Source organism: Cupressus sempervirens, chromosome 3, assembly GCF_028749045.1.
Source record: "Cupressus sempervirens isolate cs-2001-9-10 chromosome 3, ASM2874904v1, whole genome shotgun sequence".
In the NCBI taxonomy this organism is placed as follows: domain Eukaryota; kingdom Viridiplantae; phylum Streptophyta; class Pinopsida; order Cupressales; family Cupressaceae; genus Cupressus; species Cupressus sempervirens.
In genome coordinates, this window is record NC_143120.1 from 84,434,249 (window position 1) to 84,449,393 (window position 15,145).

General features: G+C 34.5%; 1 protein-coding gene across 1 annotated transcript; it reads right to left on the bottom strand.

Annotated features, from left to right (window-relative positions):
* Nucleotides 1-7,446: 7,446 nt before the first annotated feature.
* On the bottom strand, nt 7,447-13,357 carry LOC149564897 (uncharacterized). The gene is made up of 7 exons (XM_089816241.1): nt 13,086-13,357; nt 10,175-11,126; nt 9,255-9,500; nt 8,679-8,789; nt 8,516-8,572; nt 7,765-8,010; nt 7,447-7,670 (listed from the first exon to the last, which is right to left on the bottom strand). The coding sequence occupies exons 1-7, from the start codon at nt 13,355-13,357 to the stop codon at nt 7,635-7,637; spliced, it is 1,920 nt and encodes a 639-aa protein (XP_089672367.1). The 3' UTR covers nt 7,447-7,634.
* Nucleotides 13,358-15,145: the final 1,788 nt, after the last annotated feature.

Below are 15,145 nucleotides of genomic sequence, written 5' to 3' on the forward strand. Positions count from 1 at the left end.
TTCTTTTGATCAAATTGAAAAAAAAATTGATATTATTTCTGATCTTGTTGTTTTTGACAATAAAAGAATTCATCTACAAAAAGTAATAATTGGCTACTTGAACAAATACAAGAGCGAAAAATTTAGTTTGTTTCCTCATGCCCTAGACAAAAGAAATAATTTAAAAAGCAAAGAGGAATGGGCAAAGGAACTTGATGATTTATTCTGTTTAAGAATGAATCAAGGCTACCACAACAGAGGAAATGGTGAAGGCCCGAATATTCTTTGATTCTTTAAAACAAGAATTCATTGTCATTAATAATGAAGCTAAATATGTGCTAAAAAGACAGAGAAATATTTTGCAATTCAATTGGCCAAATGACACATTATTTGACAAGTGGATGGCAGACATGGCTCCTAGTGAACAGTTTAATGAAGATGAAACTAATAGTGATGAGGTACAAAGTGAGGAGATCCAAATCATTGACCCTATCACTATTCAAACCCCACTAGAAGAAGAAGACAAGGATAATCTGTTACCTTCAGTTGCAGAACTGGGACCACAAGATGCCAGTACAATTAAAGAAAGGGAAAAGGTAGAAGTTACTCCCACCTTACAAGATAAATATGGTGAAAGCCCACAGGTGGAAATTAATGTGTCATCGTCTGAACAAGCCTCATCATTGGCTAATTTGGCAGTTGCATATGAAGAGGTATCAGATCAATAGCCAACTCAACAACACCAGAACATGTGACAGAAGCCAACCCACCAAAAGGAATGTTTTGATTCGAAGATCTCCTATTACCAATAGTTTTGTCATTTTTTGATAGGTTTATGTAAATATTCCTTGTTAAAGACACCTGTCAGTTTCTCTTAGCCTAAAGCTTGTTGCATCTCACACTATATAAGTGAGATCCCAGGGCAAGAGAAGGGGTCTGAATTCTATTCTTTCTATCCAATATACTTAGTCTGTCTTTGGTCCAATGTTTTGAAAGCAAGTTTGTGATATATTTTCTTTGTCATCTCTCTGAGAATACATGAATACAAAATGAGTTGTGTTTCTTTCTGAAGGTCATTCTAAGTCTATTGTAAATTGTATACAATTTTCAAGGAAAATGAATACAAATTATGAATTGTCCCCATATCAGTTCTTTCTGAACTTTGTCTCCTTTTGATTACTTGGTTATCTTGCTATTGTATAAGTAAAGGCTTGTGCAATTGAATGCAATCCAGTTAGATTGTATATATGTTTATCACTGTTGTTAATTCAATGGATTAAGTAAAAGCTCTAATGAATTTGATAAGGTTGTTGTAGTAGTGAAAAGGATTTTGAATGATGAATTCTAAGAAGAATTGTTGATAATATTTGTTGTAAGGCAACAAATTAGATCTAAGGATTTGCTATAGAGTCTGAACCCCAATGGATTAGGCACTGATCAAATTGATTCAGCTGAAGGAGAAATATGTCACAAATGGTTTTTAAATATAGAATTATAATCAATTTTACTTTTATTTCTTGTAGATCTTCAACGTTGGCTGGTACTTGTTTGCATGAAATGTTTTAGCTTTAGTCAACCACTATTGCTGAGAACCTGTGCAGATCTATAGAAGAAATTTTGGCCATATCTGCTTTATGGGATGTGTCTATCAAGTTATCAAGAATTGTGTATGTATTTGAGAATTTGAGATGAGAATCAGAATGAAACTAAAAATAATCCTCATACAATTTTCCTGGTCTTGAATCATCCTTGGGTATACCCACCCTAGTTTTGCAGAGCTAGAAGAGTAGAAAATCGCCCTTAGTTTTGTTGAAGTTGGGTCCAAATGCTTTGCATATGCAATTGTTAATGAGAATTGGCTAGTCTTTAGATTGTGTGTGTACTGTCATCTTGGTATTAAGCATTTTGTCACTTAGTAGTTTTAGTTCATTTTAAAACACCAAAAAAATGAATATTCTCATGGACCACAATAATGGAATCTAGGATTTGTTGACCAGGAACAAAGCTATTCTGCTACTCAGGTATGAGGTTAGGGAGCACCTTAAGGATTCTCAAAGTGAGGACTTTAGAAATGATCTTATAGATCTAAAAGAATTAGGAGAGTTTGCACCAGCCTTCTTCAAGATAAGATATAGGAAAGTAGAATTAATCTCATTTAACATCTTCATTGCCCTAAAAACTTATTTAACAACATTACACACATCCTTTCCAATCACCCCCCCATAGATGTTGGAAGAAAAAAAATGGAAAGTTATCTGGCCCTAGGAATTTTTCCCCTTCAAAGAAAAAAATAGCCTTCCTAATTTCATCATTAGATGGTATTGCCACAAGCATTTTGTTCTTCTCCTCTGAAATTAAGGAAGGAATAGAATCTAAAATTTCATTATGGCTCCCCTAAGAAATGCTAGGATCAAAACATAGCAAGGAAGAAAACCCCCATCTCTTTTGTAATTTCCTCCTCATTCGTAATTTTTTTAGTATTAGTCTTTAGCAAATTGCAATACCCCAAAATTGGTACATTGGCATTCTGAACCAATTTTGGTGCATTGATCTTACAACATCAGTTTCTTGATCATCTAAGTCCTATTTTACTAAGCATTTCTAACCAATTGTCTCTACTTGATCTAAGTATCAAATTGCACATAATCCTAAAGTTGTAATAATCCCAACTCTTATTTAACTCCTAAACATCAACTTAAATTGGCTAAACAAACCTTTTGATTGAATTAATTTAGTTATAATTCCTAGCACTTTAATTTAATTTAATTTGCCCCCTTTAGCTAATACACATGACAAAAGGAATTAAGTATATTTGATTTAATTAAATACTCTCATCTTAATTGTTGAATTTAATTATTCAATTAATTAAAATATTGAATTGTGAGGTCAAATTTAATTATTTAAATCAAATATCATATCCAATATTCTCTCTTCAGTTTAGAATTGGAAACATTAAGTTAACTCAAATCAGAAAAAGAAATAAATCTAATTAACTCCTCATTCATCTCAAAAGAAATTAGTTAACTCCTACATTCAAGGAAACTTACTATTCTAACTGAACCTTCTTCAAATCTTCACCATTCATCTAGTTTGATCTTGACTGTTGATTGATGTTGAGATTTTATAAAAGAGATCTTCTGCTTCTCATTTCAGGGGATGCAATTTATGAGTATCAAATTGCTGTCAATTCGAGCACTCAAAAGTATTTTACATTCAAGAATCCATTTTTATCATTTACTTTCACATACTAGTTCACATTGCATTCATCTAGATTAGATTTTCTTATCTCGTTCTTAGATTAATATGGGTTTCATCTAGACTAATTCACACCTATTTGCGTATTAAAAAAATCCAAAAACATAGCCAAACTTGCATACATTCTTAGCTTAATCTTGCATTCACATTTATTTAAATCCTTCGTTCTTAATTAGTCTGGTTACTGGACTCTTAATTCTGAGAGTGCATAGTAAAACCTCGTCTAGGTAGAAGGCAACAGGTTGCATTGTGTAGATGTTTAGGATGAACAACCTCATGTTCATTCATGGATAAACATGACAAATAATGACTATGTTGAAGTATGTGATTGAATTAGAGGCTCATATTTAATGCATACACAAATAAGTTTTGCTTGCTTCCCTAAGCTTCATAATTGTTAAATGGAAATATTTTGAATTTTTGTCCCCTTCCTTTGGCCAAATAGCCTTCAACCTTTGTCTTCAAAACACCTCTTCCTCAGCAACAATATCATGATAACTAACCAAGTTGCTATTTTCTTCTTCAACAAGATCAACACAGTGCCCTTCAACTTGAGTTTCATCTTGAATCTCCTTAAGACCTTCTTTCAAGGATGCCTTGACTTGAAAATTATCCCCAAAAGAAGTCTTATTCCATATTTTTACCATACCTTTGACATGTCTCAATTTCTTTGCAACTCTAAAAAGAGTTGATCCTTCCACCTTGATATCTCACCACCCTTCAAAGTCATACACGAAATTTGGATGTTGAATCCATGTCTTCTTATATCTAAAAGGAAAATTATTTCTTCTTGTGTAGGAATCATCCACAAAAACCAAAGGCGAATTATCAAAAATCACCTTAGGGATAAAGGACAGAGAACAAGCATCATTTTGAATCCAATCATGAGAAATAAGAACTCTATCAAGATGAGCTTGAATATAGTTCTCACCAACTCCATGTAAAATTAATCCCTTGAAGATACATGTCTACCAAATCCTCTTGATTAATGAACTCCATAAGATCTAGTCTACTTTCCAATTGACTCAGATTACTTCCCATTTTTTTCATGATCATAAAGAGGCACATTAGGGTCCCCTAGAATCATCTAGCTACTAGCATCCATAGTATTCTTTAAATATAATAATTTATCCCAAAACTTCTTTCTTGCATTCTTATTGTTAGGCACATAGATGTTTACTAGAATCCAACTAACATCTAATTTGGAATGGTAAAACTTAACCACCATCAAAAAGCTTACTACAATCAATAATTTGTCCATTTAGCAAGGATTGATTCCAAAGAACTATCATACCTCCAGAAGCCCCTTCAAAACTATTTGTTGCAACTCCACAATTCTTGAAATGACTAATCTTCTCCACCTTTTCCCTATCCATCTTAGTTTCTTGAAGAACTGGAGTATCTGGCTTATGGCCACAAACAAGATTTATGACCACATCAACTTTATGGTGGGTAGTAAGCCTCGTTATATTCAGCGTTATGAATTTGATTTCTTTTTTTGTGTAAATTCCAGAATAGTAGTCTACTTTCCGTCAATTATATTATGTAAACTCTCCAACTCTATCTTGGTTTATTGACTTTTCCTTCAAACTTTACCTGAAGAACCAACATTCATTTTCACAAAAAGGGATCCCAATCCATTTTTCTTCCTTCTTGTTGACACCCCAACCAAAGAAGATGAGGAAGACCTCCCTTTCTTATATGTCTTCTTCTTATTTCTAGTTTTCTACATCTTTTCGTTCACTGCATATGTCTTCCCTTTCTCAAGATCTTGGCCAACATGTGATGCCTTAGCTGTAGAACAATCTTCCGAATAGGTTGACTTCACAAACTCAACCAAGGAGTTAGACCCTAAGATTCCACATTTTTAGCCTCAAAATAGGGTTTTCACATTGGTTAGTTATCTCCTTCTAGTGAGTCTTCCACTCCACTAGCCAAATTCTTAAATTGAATTACATGATCATCCTCTTTGATTTCTCCTTCCTCAATAGCACCCTCCTCACTCACATTATATCCTAAGTTAGGGAGTGAACTTCAATAGACTAGTTTTTTTCGTGTTGACTATTCTCAAATTGTGAATCCTTCACTTCTTGATCAATCATAGTATCTTGCTTTCCAATGTTCTCATCCAAAGAGTGAAGAGGAATAGATCCATCCTCTACTTTAGCATTATTCTCATTTGGAGCTACCATCTCTTTAGCACTAATTTGATCTCCTACAACCTTAGTAGCTTCTCCTTAAGGACCCATTTTTTATTCTTCTTTATGAACCTTATCCTGCCCATCCTTAGGTTACCATACCATTTTTTATTACACATGGGCTTTCTTCTTTTTTAGAGCCTCCTCCTTACTTGTTTTTAGTTTACCATGCCATTTTTTATTCCACATGGGCTTTCTTCTTTTTTAGAGCCTCCTCCTTACTTGTTTTTAGTTTACCATGCCATTTTTTATTCCACATGGGCTTTCTTCTTTTTTAGAGCCTCCTCCTTACTTATTTTTAGTTTACCATACCATTTTTTATTCCACATGGGCTTTCTTCTTTTTTAGAGCCTCCTCCTTACTTGTTTGTAGTTTACCATACCATTTTTTATTCTACATGGGCTTTCTTCTTTTTTAGAGCCTCCTCCTTACTTGTTTTTAGTTTCCTTACTTTTTTTTAGTTTCTTAGGACATTCTTGGACTTTCTTCATTTTTGGAGCCTCCTTATTTGTTTTAAATTTCTTAGGACATTTCTTAGCCTAGTGCCCCACTTTTTTGCACAAAAAACATGCATTTGGAAGATCTTCAAATTCAACTTCTTGAGACCATTTTCCAAGATTGGAAATTATATCAATCTTCTAGGGAAGATCTTTAAGTTGACGAACCTTAAGACAATGGTAAATACCAGTCTTAACCTAGCATTTGTTTGAGCATCAATAGCCAACAATTCTCTAAATGATCCAGCCAAACCTTTAAAAACATTTTCATGCCAGAACTCCAATGAAAGACCCAGAAGTCTTACCCAAATAGGGGTCATAAGGAAAAAGAAAGGTCCATCTTTGGTTCCCACTTTTTCATGGTCTGAGTACTTTTCCCAAAAGACCAAGGACCCCACATAAAACCATATTCAAATCTTCCTTACTAGTAAAGAGAAAGGAAAAAAACCTGTTGACATAGTTGCAATGTCAACTTGACCACCAAGGGTCCATCTCCTTTTGACCAAAGACATTAGATTTTCAATGTCTGCCTCATCCCTTGAAATTTACCAATAAAGGTAAATTCCATCAATGATATCAAATGATCCACAATGGGATCTACGACAAAGATTTGAAACTCTCGTTTTCCCAACAAGAATTGGAAGTGACAAGTGAAAACAAAGACATACTCGCTAGCTTTTTTCCAAATAAAGAAGACCAGAGAAGCCCCTTCTCCAAATCATCCTAATCTACATGTCCAAACTCACGTGGAGGGTCTGACCCTAGGTCCCCTCATACAATATTCTCCACATGCGAAGATCCTTCACCACTATCCTTTTCCTTGTGGGACCCTACTATCCTTTCCTTGTAGACCCCTATTAGCCACTGCATCTACAACTGCAACATTGTTGACAGGTACCACAAGATCCTCCGTATTCTCAAGTTTCTCCTACCTACTTTCACATAAATTGTAATTTGAAACCCCATGATCTTTACCTGCATCCAACTTCCCACTAGTGCTCTCCATTGAAATCATCCTTAAAGTGGAATGTTAAAGATAAGTGAACTCTTCTTTAATACATTAATCATATATTATTTCAATTTTGAAAACATACTATTTTTTTCCCAAGTACCCAATGTATCATGCACAATAAATAAATAAGGTTATTTAGTACAATTTTAAATGGATATGTTGGTGATCACATTATCATTTCCAAGAATAAAATCATATAAATATTCAAAAAGCATTTTTCTTCTTTTACAGTCAGATTTTTCACATTAACCAATTAACAGCTCGTTACATTGTGTCTTATGGCCTCCTTAGCAACATGTCCTGGAATTCAAGGTGTAATAATATTTTTGTGAATATGTTTAAAAGTATAATATTTTAAAAACTTCAAAATACAATTATCTATGAACAAATCATGGCCATCTTTAAAGAAACGCATCATAAACCAACAAAAGTTGACATATGAACCTTCTACAAACACGAAAAACAAAGAAGATTAATCTGGAGAGTCGCCTGCATAAACCAGCCCAAAACAAAGACACACTCCATTCATCTGCAAGCTGCTAAGACTACATTTATTCGCCTCCAATAACCCGGCCTAAAATAACAACATATTCAAGTTCCATAATCTGGAGAGATTATACTTGTATAATCTCTTTTCCTTAAAACCATACATTCATTGTCTCCTGCTCAAATGAATGGGCTCTACCCCTTTTGTTAAAAAGCTCGGAGCATTGGAGGAGGACGTTTTGCCTGAGCCAAAAACTCACATCGTCAGCTATTATTGAATATATAATGATATAAGTATGGATTCCAATAAAGCTTGTTGCTTGTTTTGCCGACTCACCAAAGGTTTTTGAGATTGAGATTGTGCTTTATCAACTTGGGCCTCTAATTCAGCTGCCAATCTTTCTTCTGTAAATGATGGCACCCCTGCTAATTTCTTACCTTCTTCTTTTGCACTCCCGTTGTTGGAAACTACTTTAGCCCCTTCCAAAGAAAGTAATGGTGGGTTTAGCTTTGTTGGATACATTTCTGCAAGCAGCTTGGGATCTGGGTTAAGTGACTGAAACAACCTCAGACCAAAATATCCCTGCAATCATAAATAATGAATCGAACTTATATCACTGGACATGTATCAAACTTTGAACTTGTGTCCTCCTTGTGATAAGTTCTCCATCTTACAGCTAGATGTGAAAATAAAGCCCCATGAACTAGCAAATTCGGTTAATTCCAAAGAGTAGAGAAGCATTATATTATAATTTGAGGAATTATATTTTTTAGTCTCATTATGATTATCGTGTCTTATTTCTGAATTTAATTTCAGAAAATTTATTAGCATTAATGTTTCAGATTACCCTGAAATGATTCATCATTAGATAACAGAAGAGAACTGTAGAAAGAAAATAATGATAGTTATAGAATGTGATCTGATCATTGATATAAATAAATTCTATGCACTTGAATCCATAAGCACAGCACAAAAAACATTAGAAAAGTACAATAAACATTGTAAGTTAGATTTCTTGTTTCTCTCAATTTTGAAGTAATTGAAAGACAGAGACCACCTTAAAGGAAGGGTTTTAAATGAGTAGTACCTTGGGCGTGATGAGCTTGCAAGCCAAACTATCAATTGCCATGACAGCGAGAACAGTCTGCCATATTGAATCTATGCATAAATTATCAAGGCTTTCAATACTGGAGACTGATTATCATGTTCAAACCTGAACCTATATAGAAATGTAAATTTATAACCATTACCTGCATGTAGGCTTCAATAAGGTCATCAAGCCCTATGCCTATCCTGTTAAAGTCTCTGCTATCCATTAACAACAGTCTCTCTGTCTCTGTTCCCCAAGATCCATCAGGATTCTGTGGAAAATATTAACAAATGAATACACCTCTATGGATTAACATCATATTTATTAAAAAAAACATCATTGTCACAATCCAGAACTAAATAGCCGTTTAGAAAGGATATTCATGGATTTTTCACTCGTATTTACAAAGTAAAGAGCAATAGAATATAACAGTTAGATTTTTTTAATCGATCACTATTGTTAGTTTGTTTTCTGAATTTGATTGTGTGAACAATTTTCATCATCAATTTTTTAGATCACACTACTTGATCCATCATCAGGATGCAAAAAATTGATGATAGATTGCATAGTGTGATCTAAAATATTGATAATAAAAATTGTTCGCACAACAATCAAATCTAAATAACAAACTAACAATGCTGATAAATTGTAAAAATCTGATAGATCTAATTGTTCATTGTTCTTAACTGAATCCTATTAAAAGTAAAAGAGTATATACAAAAGGAAAAGATCTGACCTTAACAGATAAATTAGTTCCAAGCATATCCCAAGAAGGGGTTGCTCCTCCATCTAGTTTGGCAGCTAAGGGGAGTCGAGCTCTGCGTGCATATATAGCCACAGGGAAGAAGCCTTGGCATGAAGATCCTATCATCAACCTCAGATCTGCGGCATATATATTGCCCTTGAGATTGGGTATTGTTCCCACATGATACAACCTCCCATGCTGGGATACTGAGCTCCATCCATTATTTCCAATCAGAGCCTTTAAGGTCAAAGAATTTATTCACAACATTCAAATTGTCAACAAAATTGAACTGAACCTTACTGTGATTCTACAAGGTCAAATTTTAATTCTATCTCTGTAGAAGAAATCTATACTATGTAATTGAGAAATCTTTGCGTCACCTCAAATTATATTTGTATAGAAATACCTACTCTATCATGCATGTGCTTGCCATTAAATTTGAATAGAAACACTTAGCTTATTATCACAATTGCAAAATCTTTAACAAGTTTTGTGTCTTATGAACCATTCAATTTACAATATACATTACATACTTAATCATGGACTTTCCCTCCAAAATTAAGTACACCTAGTTTGCTATCACTTCTGCTAAACCTTCAACAAGTTTTGTGTCTTATGAGCTATTCATTTTACTATATATATTGTATACTTAACCATAGTTTTGTGTCTTATGAACTATTCATTTTACAATATTGTATACTCAAACATGGACTTTCCCTCCAAAATTAGACGCACATAACTGCTATCCTATTTGTAAAACCTTTAACAAGTATTGTGCCTTATAAACCATTCATTTCACAATATATAATTTTATCTATATTTTATATTATGTACATAGTCAATGCACTATATAGAAAATATGACGTCAGATTGTACATAATGCTAATCTATACTCATTACAAAGGATTTACCTGCACTATGAAACGGTCATAACGATGCTCCAAGTCCATAAACTCTTTCAATTCATTTTCATTGGTGATAGTCCAGACTCCCTGGCCAGCATTAGCATAAGGAACTTTCACCACTGCAAGACCTCCCATTCTCCTCACCCAAAGTGGGATCTCAGGTTTGGCCACATCCCATATCGTTTCAGGAGTGTATATGCACAGACCAGATGCTCCAATTTCTGCATTATAAATATCATAAGCTTTTGCTGCCAGCATTTTATTTCTTCCCCCAGCTAGACAGGCCAAAACAGGATTGAAAACCAGGGTCCTCGTAATGGGAGGAATTCTAGTCCATGGCCTCTGAGTTACATATCTAACTGCAGCTCTCACTGGCTCCCAAATCTCATTAGGCTCAAATTCATTAGAGGCATTCCCTATGTTGTCGTTGCTCATGTCATCTTTACTGTTATTGCTATTCTTCTTGATGTTGTTGTCAGTGTTATCGTCTTCGTAACTGTAATTGTTATTGTTTTCAGTACTATTTATGCTTCCCATGTCATTCTTCTTATTATTATTCTGCATAACAGCCCTGGTTGTGCAAATCTCTAAGACACCATCTTCTCTAACTCGCATCTTTGGATTGAGATCATCTGCATAACAGGGTGTCAAGTAGACGGGCTCATTAGTGAGGTCTGCAAGGGCAGCTGCGTAACCTGAGGCCTCCATTTTGTTTTTATCATAGAGAACGGCTAGTTTTCCTTGGGGAAGTGGATTTCCATTGTATGTGTTTGATAGAAGATGGGGCATGAAGGATTTTTCTAGGAGGGTCTTGTAACCAGCATGTTCCATCTCTTCGTTCACCAGGGGCATGGATTTCTGGCCCGACGGACATGAGTTTGTTTCTACTACTACCATTCGTTTTTGTCCATGGTCTGTGGTTGTCAGAAATAAATCTGCACCTCCCCAGTGAAAGTACCTGCAAAATAAACAGATGCCACGGATGAATAGTTTTAAAACTCCATTCAGGTATCACAGCTACGAAGACACATAATTGTACAATGAAGCTCGAACAGTAAAGCAGAAAATAGATAACAGCCGTCATGATAGTTTTAAGAACTCGTCAAATCCACAAAACAATAACACAGAAGTGCGCTCAAATGTAAAATGCTTTTTTTGCAAGTCTTAGATTAACTTTCAATAAAATATCCGACAAGAATTTCGAAGTTTTAAACCATGCACTAATAAAGCAGTAGAATGGTCGACTTCTATAAATTGATAACTACAAAGCAATAGGATGGGAATTCACTATAGAAATTCTGGATGTGTCCTAAGTATATACTATGTGAATATAAACTTCAAAGAGAATGAAGAGATTGATTGAAGAAAATCTTTAGGGAGATTGGTTAACTGCATTGGCTGGTGGTGACCAAAAAATTGTCGTTGTTATTTATAATTGTTTCTCATCACTCTCAAATCTTCACTGGAGGAAGATAATCTCCCATATTTGTGATCTCACCGGCTAAGGCGGTCATATTAAGGACGAGCTATACTAAAAAAAACATAGCCATGGTGTTTCGTCTCTATCATTCTATGATATTCAAACCTTGAGGAAAAGGTGCAAAAGCACTAAGTGGACTCTATTGGGTGAATTGGCACATTAGAGATGACCTATGAAAGTTCACAGTGAGTTTAGCCTCTTTCAATCCATAACATTCAAAAAATCAAGGAAATAGATGCAAAGTACGAATAACAGCAAAGCATAAATGATAAAGTATAAAAGCTATACCGGGTAAGTGTGGGAATTCTAGCAAAAAGATAGTATTGGTTCTGTATATTTAACATTACTTGGAGCAAGACCTTGGCTGCTAAAAGAAAATACAACACCGGAACGCAACCAAGTAGACAGTACTAAGCGTGGTACAGTTGAATAAAAGTTCAAAATTAAATAAGACACAAAAACTGTGGTTGAAACACATGGAGGAAGAGCATTAAGGAATAAGGGCTATACCAGCACATTGTGGGAAGTTATCTGATTGAAGTGTAGCATTTGTATAATACACAAAACAATGTTAATTGAAGCAGAACATCAGCTGCTATAAAAAAATGCCACAAAGCAAACAAACCGACAGTACTAAACATGGTAAATACAGCAAGACAACAGTTTAAATAGGACTTTAAAAACTGTGATTCAGATGCATGAGAGGGAAGCATGAAATATAAATTGCTATACCAGGGGAGTTGGTATCTATCTATGGGAGAGCCACAAAGCAACTTTACTAGAGGCAAAATAATAGCATAAAAAGATAAACAGCTATATCAGAGAATTGTGGGAATTTATAGCATATTAGCATTATACACAAAGTTAAATATAAATATGGTACAGTTTGATAAAAAGTTTGAACATGGTACAGTTTGATAAAAAGTTTGAGCATGGTACAGTTTCATAAATGTTTAAATAGGATAACAAAGACTGCGACTGATACACATGCTAGAAAAACATGAATGATAAAGGGCATACTAGGAGAAACATAAATGATAGAAGGGTTATAACAGGGAAGTGTGGCAATTCATATCTGTGGGAAGCATAATTTACAAAATACAAAATAATGTTACTTGGGCTAAAAATATTAGCCGTTAAAAGAAAATGAAAGAAATCAACTAAGCAAACAGTACCAGACATGAGACAAAGCAACTAAGCAGAGACAGTACCGAACGTAATTCAGTAAGATAAGCAGTTTAAATAGGATAGCAACAACTGTGATTGAAACAGATGGTGGGAGAAGGCATAAAAGTGAGAAAACAGGGAACAAACAATGAGAAAAATATTGATTGGATGAGCAGAGAAGAGAAAGGCAATATGAGCAGAGATAGTGACAAGAGAATCTTTGTATTGAGAATTTCAAGAGAGTGAAATAACAAGAGAAATTAACATTACCTTGCAGATTGGTTAAGGACTCTGGCCACAGCTGCAGAATCAGCTTCAGGATGCAGGTGGCAATACCTCTTCCCTATTCTCTCATTGCCAAGTGTAAGAAAAGCTCTAACTAAGGGGTTTATCTGAGCATTCAATACCCTCGGATAAAAATGCTTTGAAGGCTCAAATGTTTCTGCCTCCACCACCTCAACTTCACAATTATTGCACTTCCCTGGGGATTGCACGGGCTGCAAGCTCTCTCCATACTCAAAATCACCAACCATAATGCTCATTCTCACTATACGCTAAAACCTCAAATAACAACCAAATACAAAGTCCTAATTGAATTCTACCAATGGGTCCTCTTCAGCTTGGCAACCAAATACAAAGTCCTAATTGAATTCTACCAATGGGTCCTCTTCAGCTTGGCAAGTAGAACTACTTAATCCAACTAAAACACACAGAGAAGAAATTTAATGAAAACTGTAGAGCTCTTTAAGAATAGCATACTCATATCAATTTTTTTTGAAATGGAGAATATCTAATAAAGCTATATTATTATTATACTAAAAGAGGGGTAAAAATTTTATTGAATACCAAAGAGAACAGAACAATAGAAGAAACAAAAAGTATGAAAGAACTTTATCCTGCTCCACAAGTAGATGATAGGAATCCTAGTTCTCTTATAGCTCTCGGAACAATATGCCCCACTATAACTCCCAATGAACAATATATATACATAGACACAGTCTTTGAAGAAGATTACTGAATATTTTGGGAATTTCACAAGCTTTCTAAATACCCTCTATATCTGTTTCATTATGACAAAGCCCAATAAAAACTTGCAAGAACTGAGACAACTTTTGTAAAATCCAAGGTTTTTACAGAGCCCATATGGGCTGATAATATATCAAATTGGGCAACTAGTGATGATCTCATGTGAGAAACTCACACCGACTTATCGCTGTATTGATTTAAAAACCCAACATTTCAACAATAAAGATAATGTATATCTTTCACGTAGAAACAGACATGCATGCATGAAAACCACCAAAATTAGTTAATACATCTTGGGATATTTATCTTTTTATCAGATACTACCGTAGCTTATAAAGTAAGTATATACTCTTGACACGATCTCTGGTATAATGTGTCCTTGATTTCATAAATATTCTTCTATGCTTCCAAAGGCCTGCACGGATTTCTTGCTTGTTTGTCAGAGAAAAGAAAGATAGCAATGGAACACATGCAGACATGTAGCATCAGGGTGACACCTACGAAGACAAATGGAACCAAATGAAGACGAAAGCAATTAAAAGCCTATTGTGTCATCTGCCCTGCGACTTAGAATCATAAGACAATGTCACCGTCTCAACTGTTAATGGTAAATCAACACATGGAATGATGAAATAGATGTAGGAGCAACCCAAAGCTAAGATTTTAAAAGTTCTCTATAGCCACATTCATCTCACGTTCTTCTTGTCACTCTGTCTCCCTTCCCAAACACTCGCTCCTTTAACAATAACAATATCAGAATCCATAACAAAGTACGATAACTTATCATTCTTGACAATTTTGTATATATTATTCATAATATATTTTGTTGTAATTTAAATTTGAATTCTAATTACTATTCAATTTATTGATTTTCACATTCTTATATTTAAAATAAATTTAATATTTGTTTATTTTTATATTTTAATTATATATGATTTGTATAACTAAATCAATTTTTTAAAATTAAATGTCCAGCTTTTGAAGGTTTTCTGTCTAGGTGGCCCACTGCCAGTAGTTCTCCTCTTACTGTTTCAAGTTGGCCTAGTTTACGTAGAGATATTGGTTAGTCCTCCTCCTCTAAGTAGTTTCTTGGATTATCCCTAGCTATTTCTATGCACAAGGAGGAGGAGATCGAAGAAGAAAATAGCAAATGGGTGGACTCTTCCAGACTTTGAGCCAGATCCTAGAATTTGTTGGGGAAACAAGGACAATCTAGACCTCCTCTTTCAGTTGGTGTTGTCTCAACTCCTTAGGGGTTTTGTATTTTTAGTCAATGCCCAAATATTTTTATAGTTTATATTATC

Coding starts and splice junctions, on each gene's coding strand:
- LOC149564897 (XM_089816241.1), bottom strand. CDS start 13,357: ATGAGCATTATGGTTGGTGATTTTGAGTATGGAGAGAGCTTGCAGCCC. Junction 11,127..13,085: donor GTCCTTAACCAATCTGCAAG/GTAATGTTAATT, acceptor TTTATTTTGCAG/GTACTTTCACTGGGGAGGTG. Junction 7,671..7,764: donor CTCAATCTCAAAAACCTTTG/GTGAGTCGGCAA, acceptor TTTTTGGCTCAG/GCAAAACGTCCTCCTCCAAT.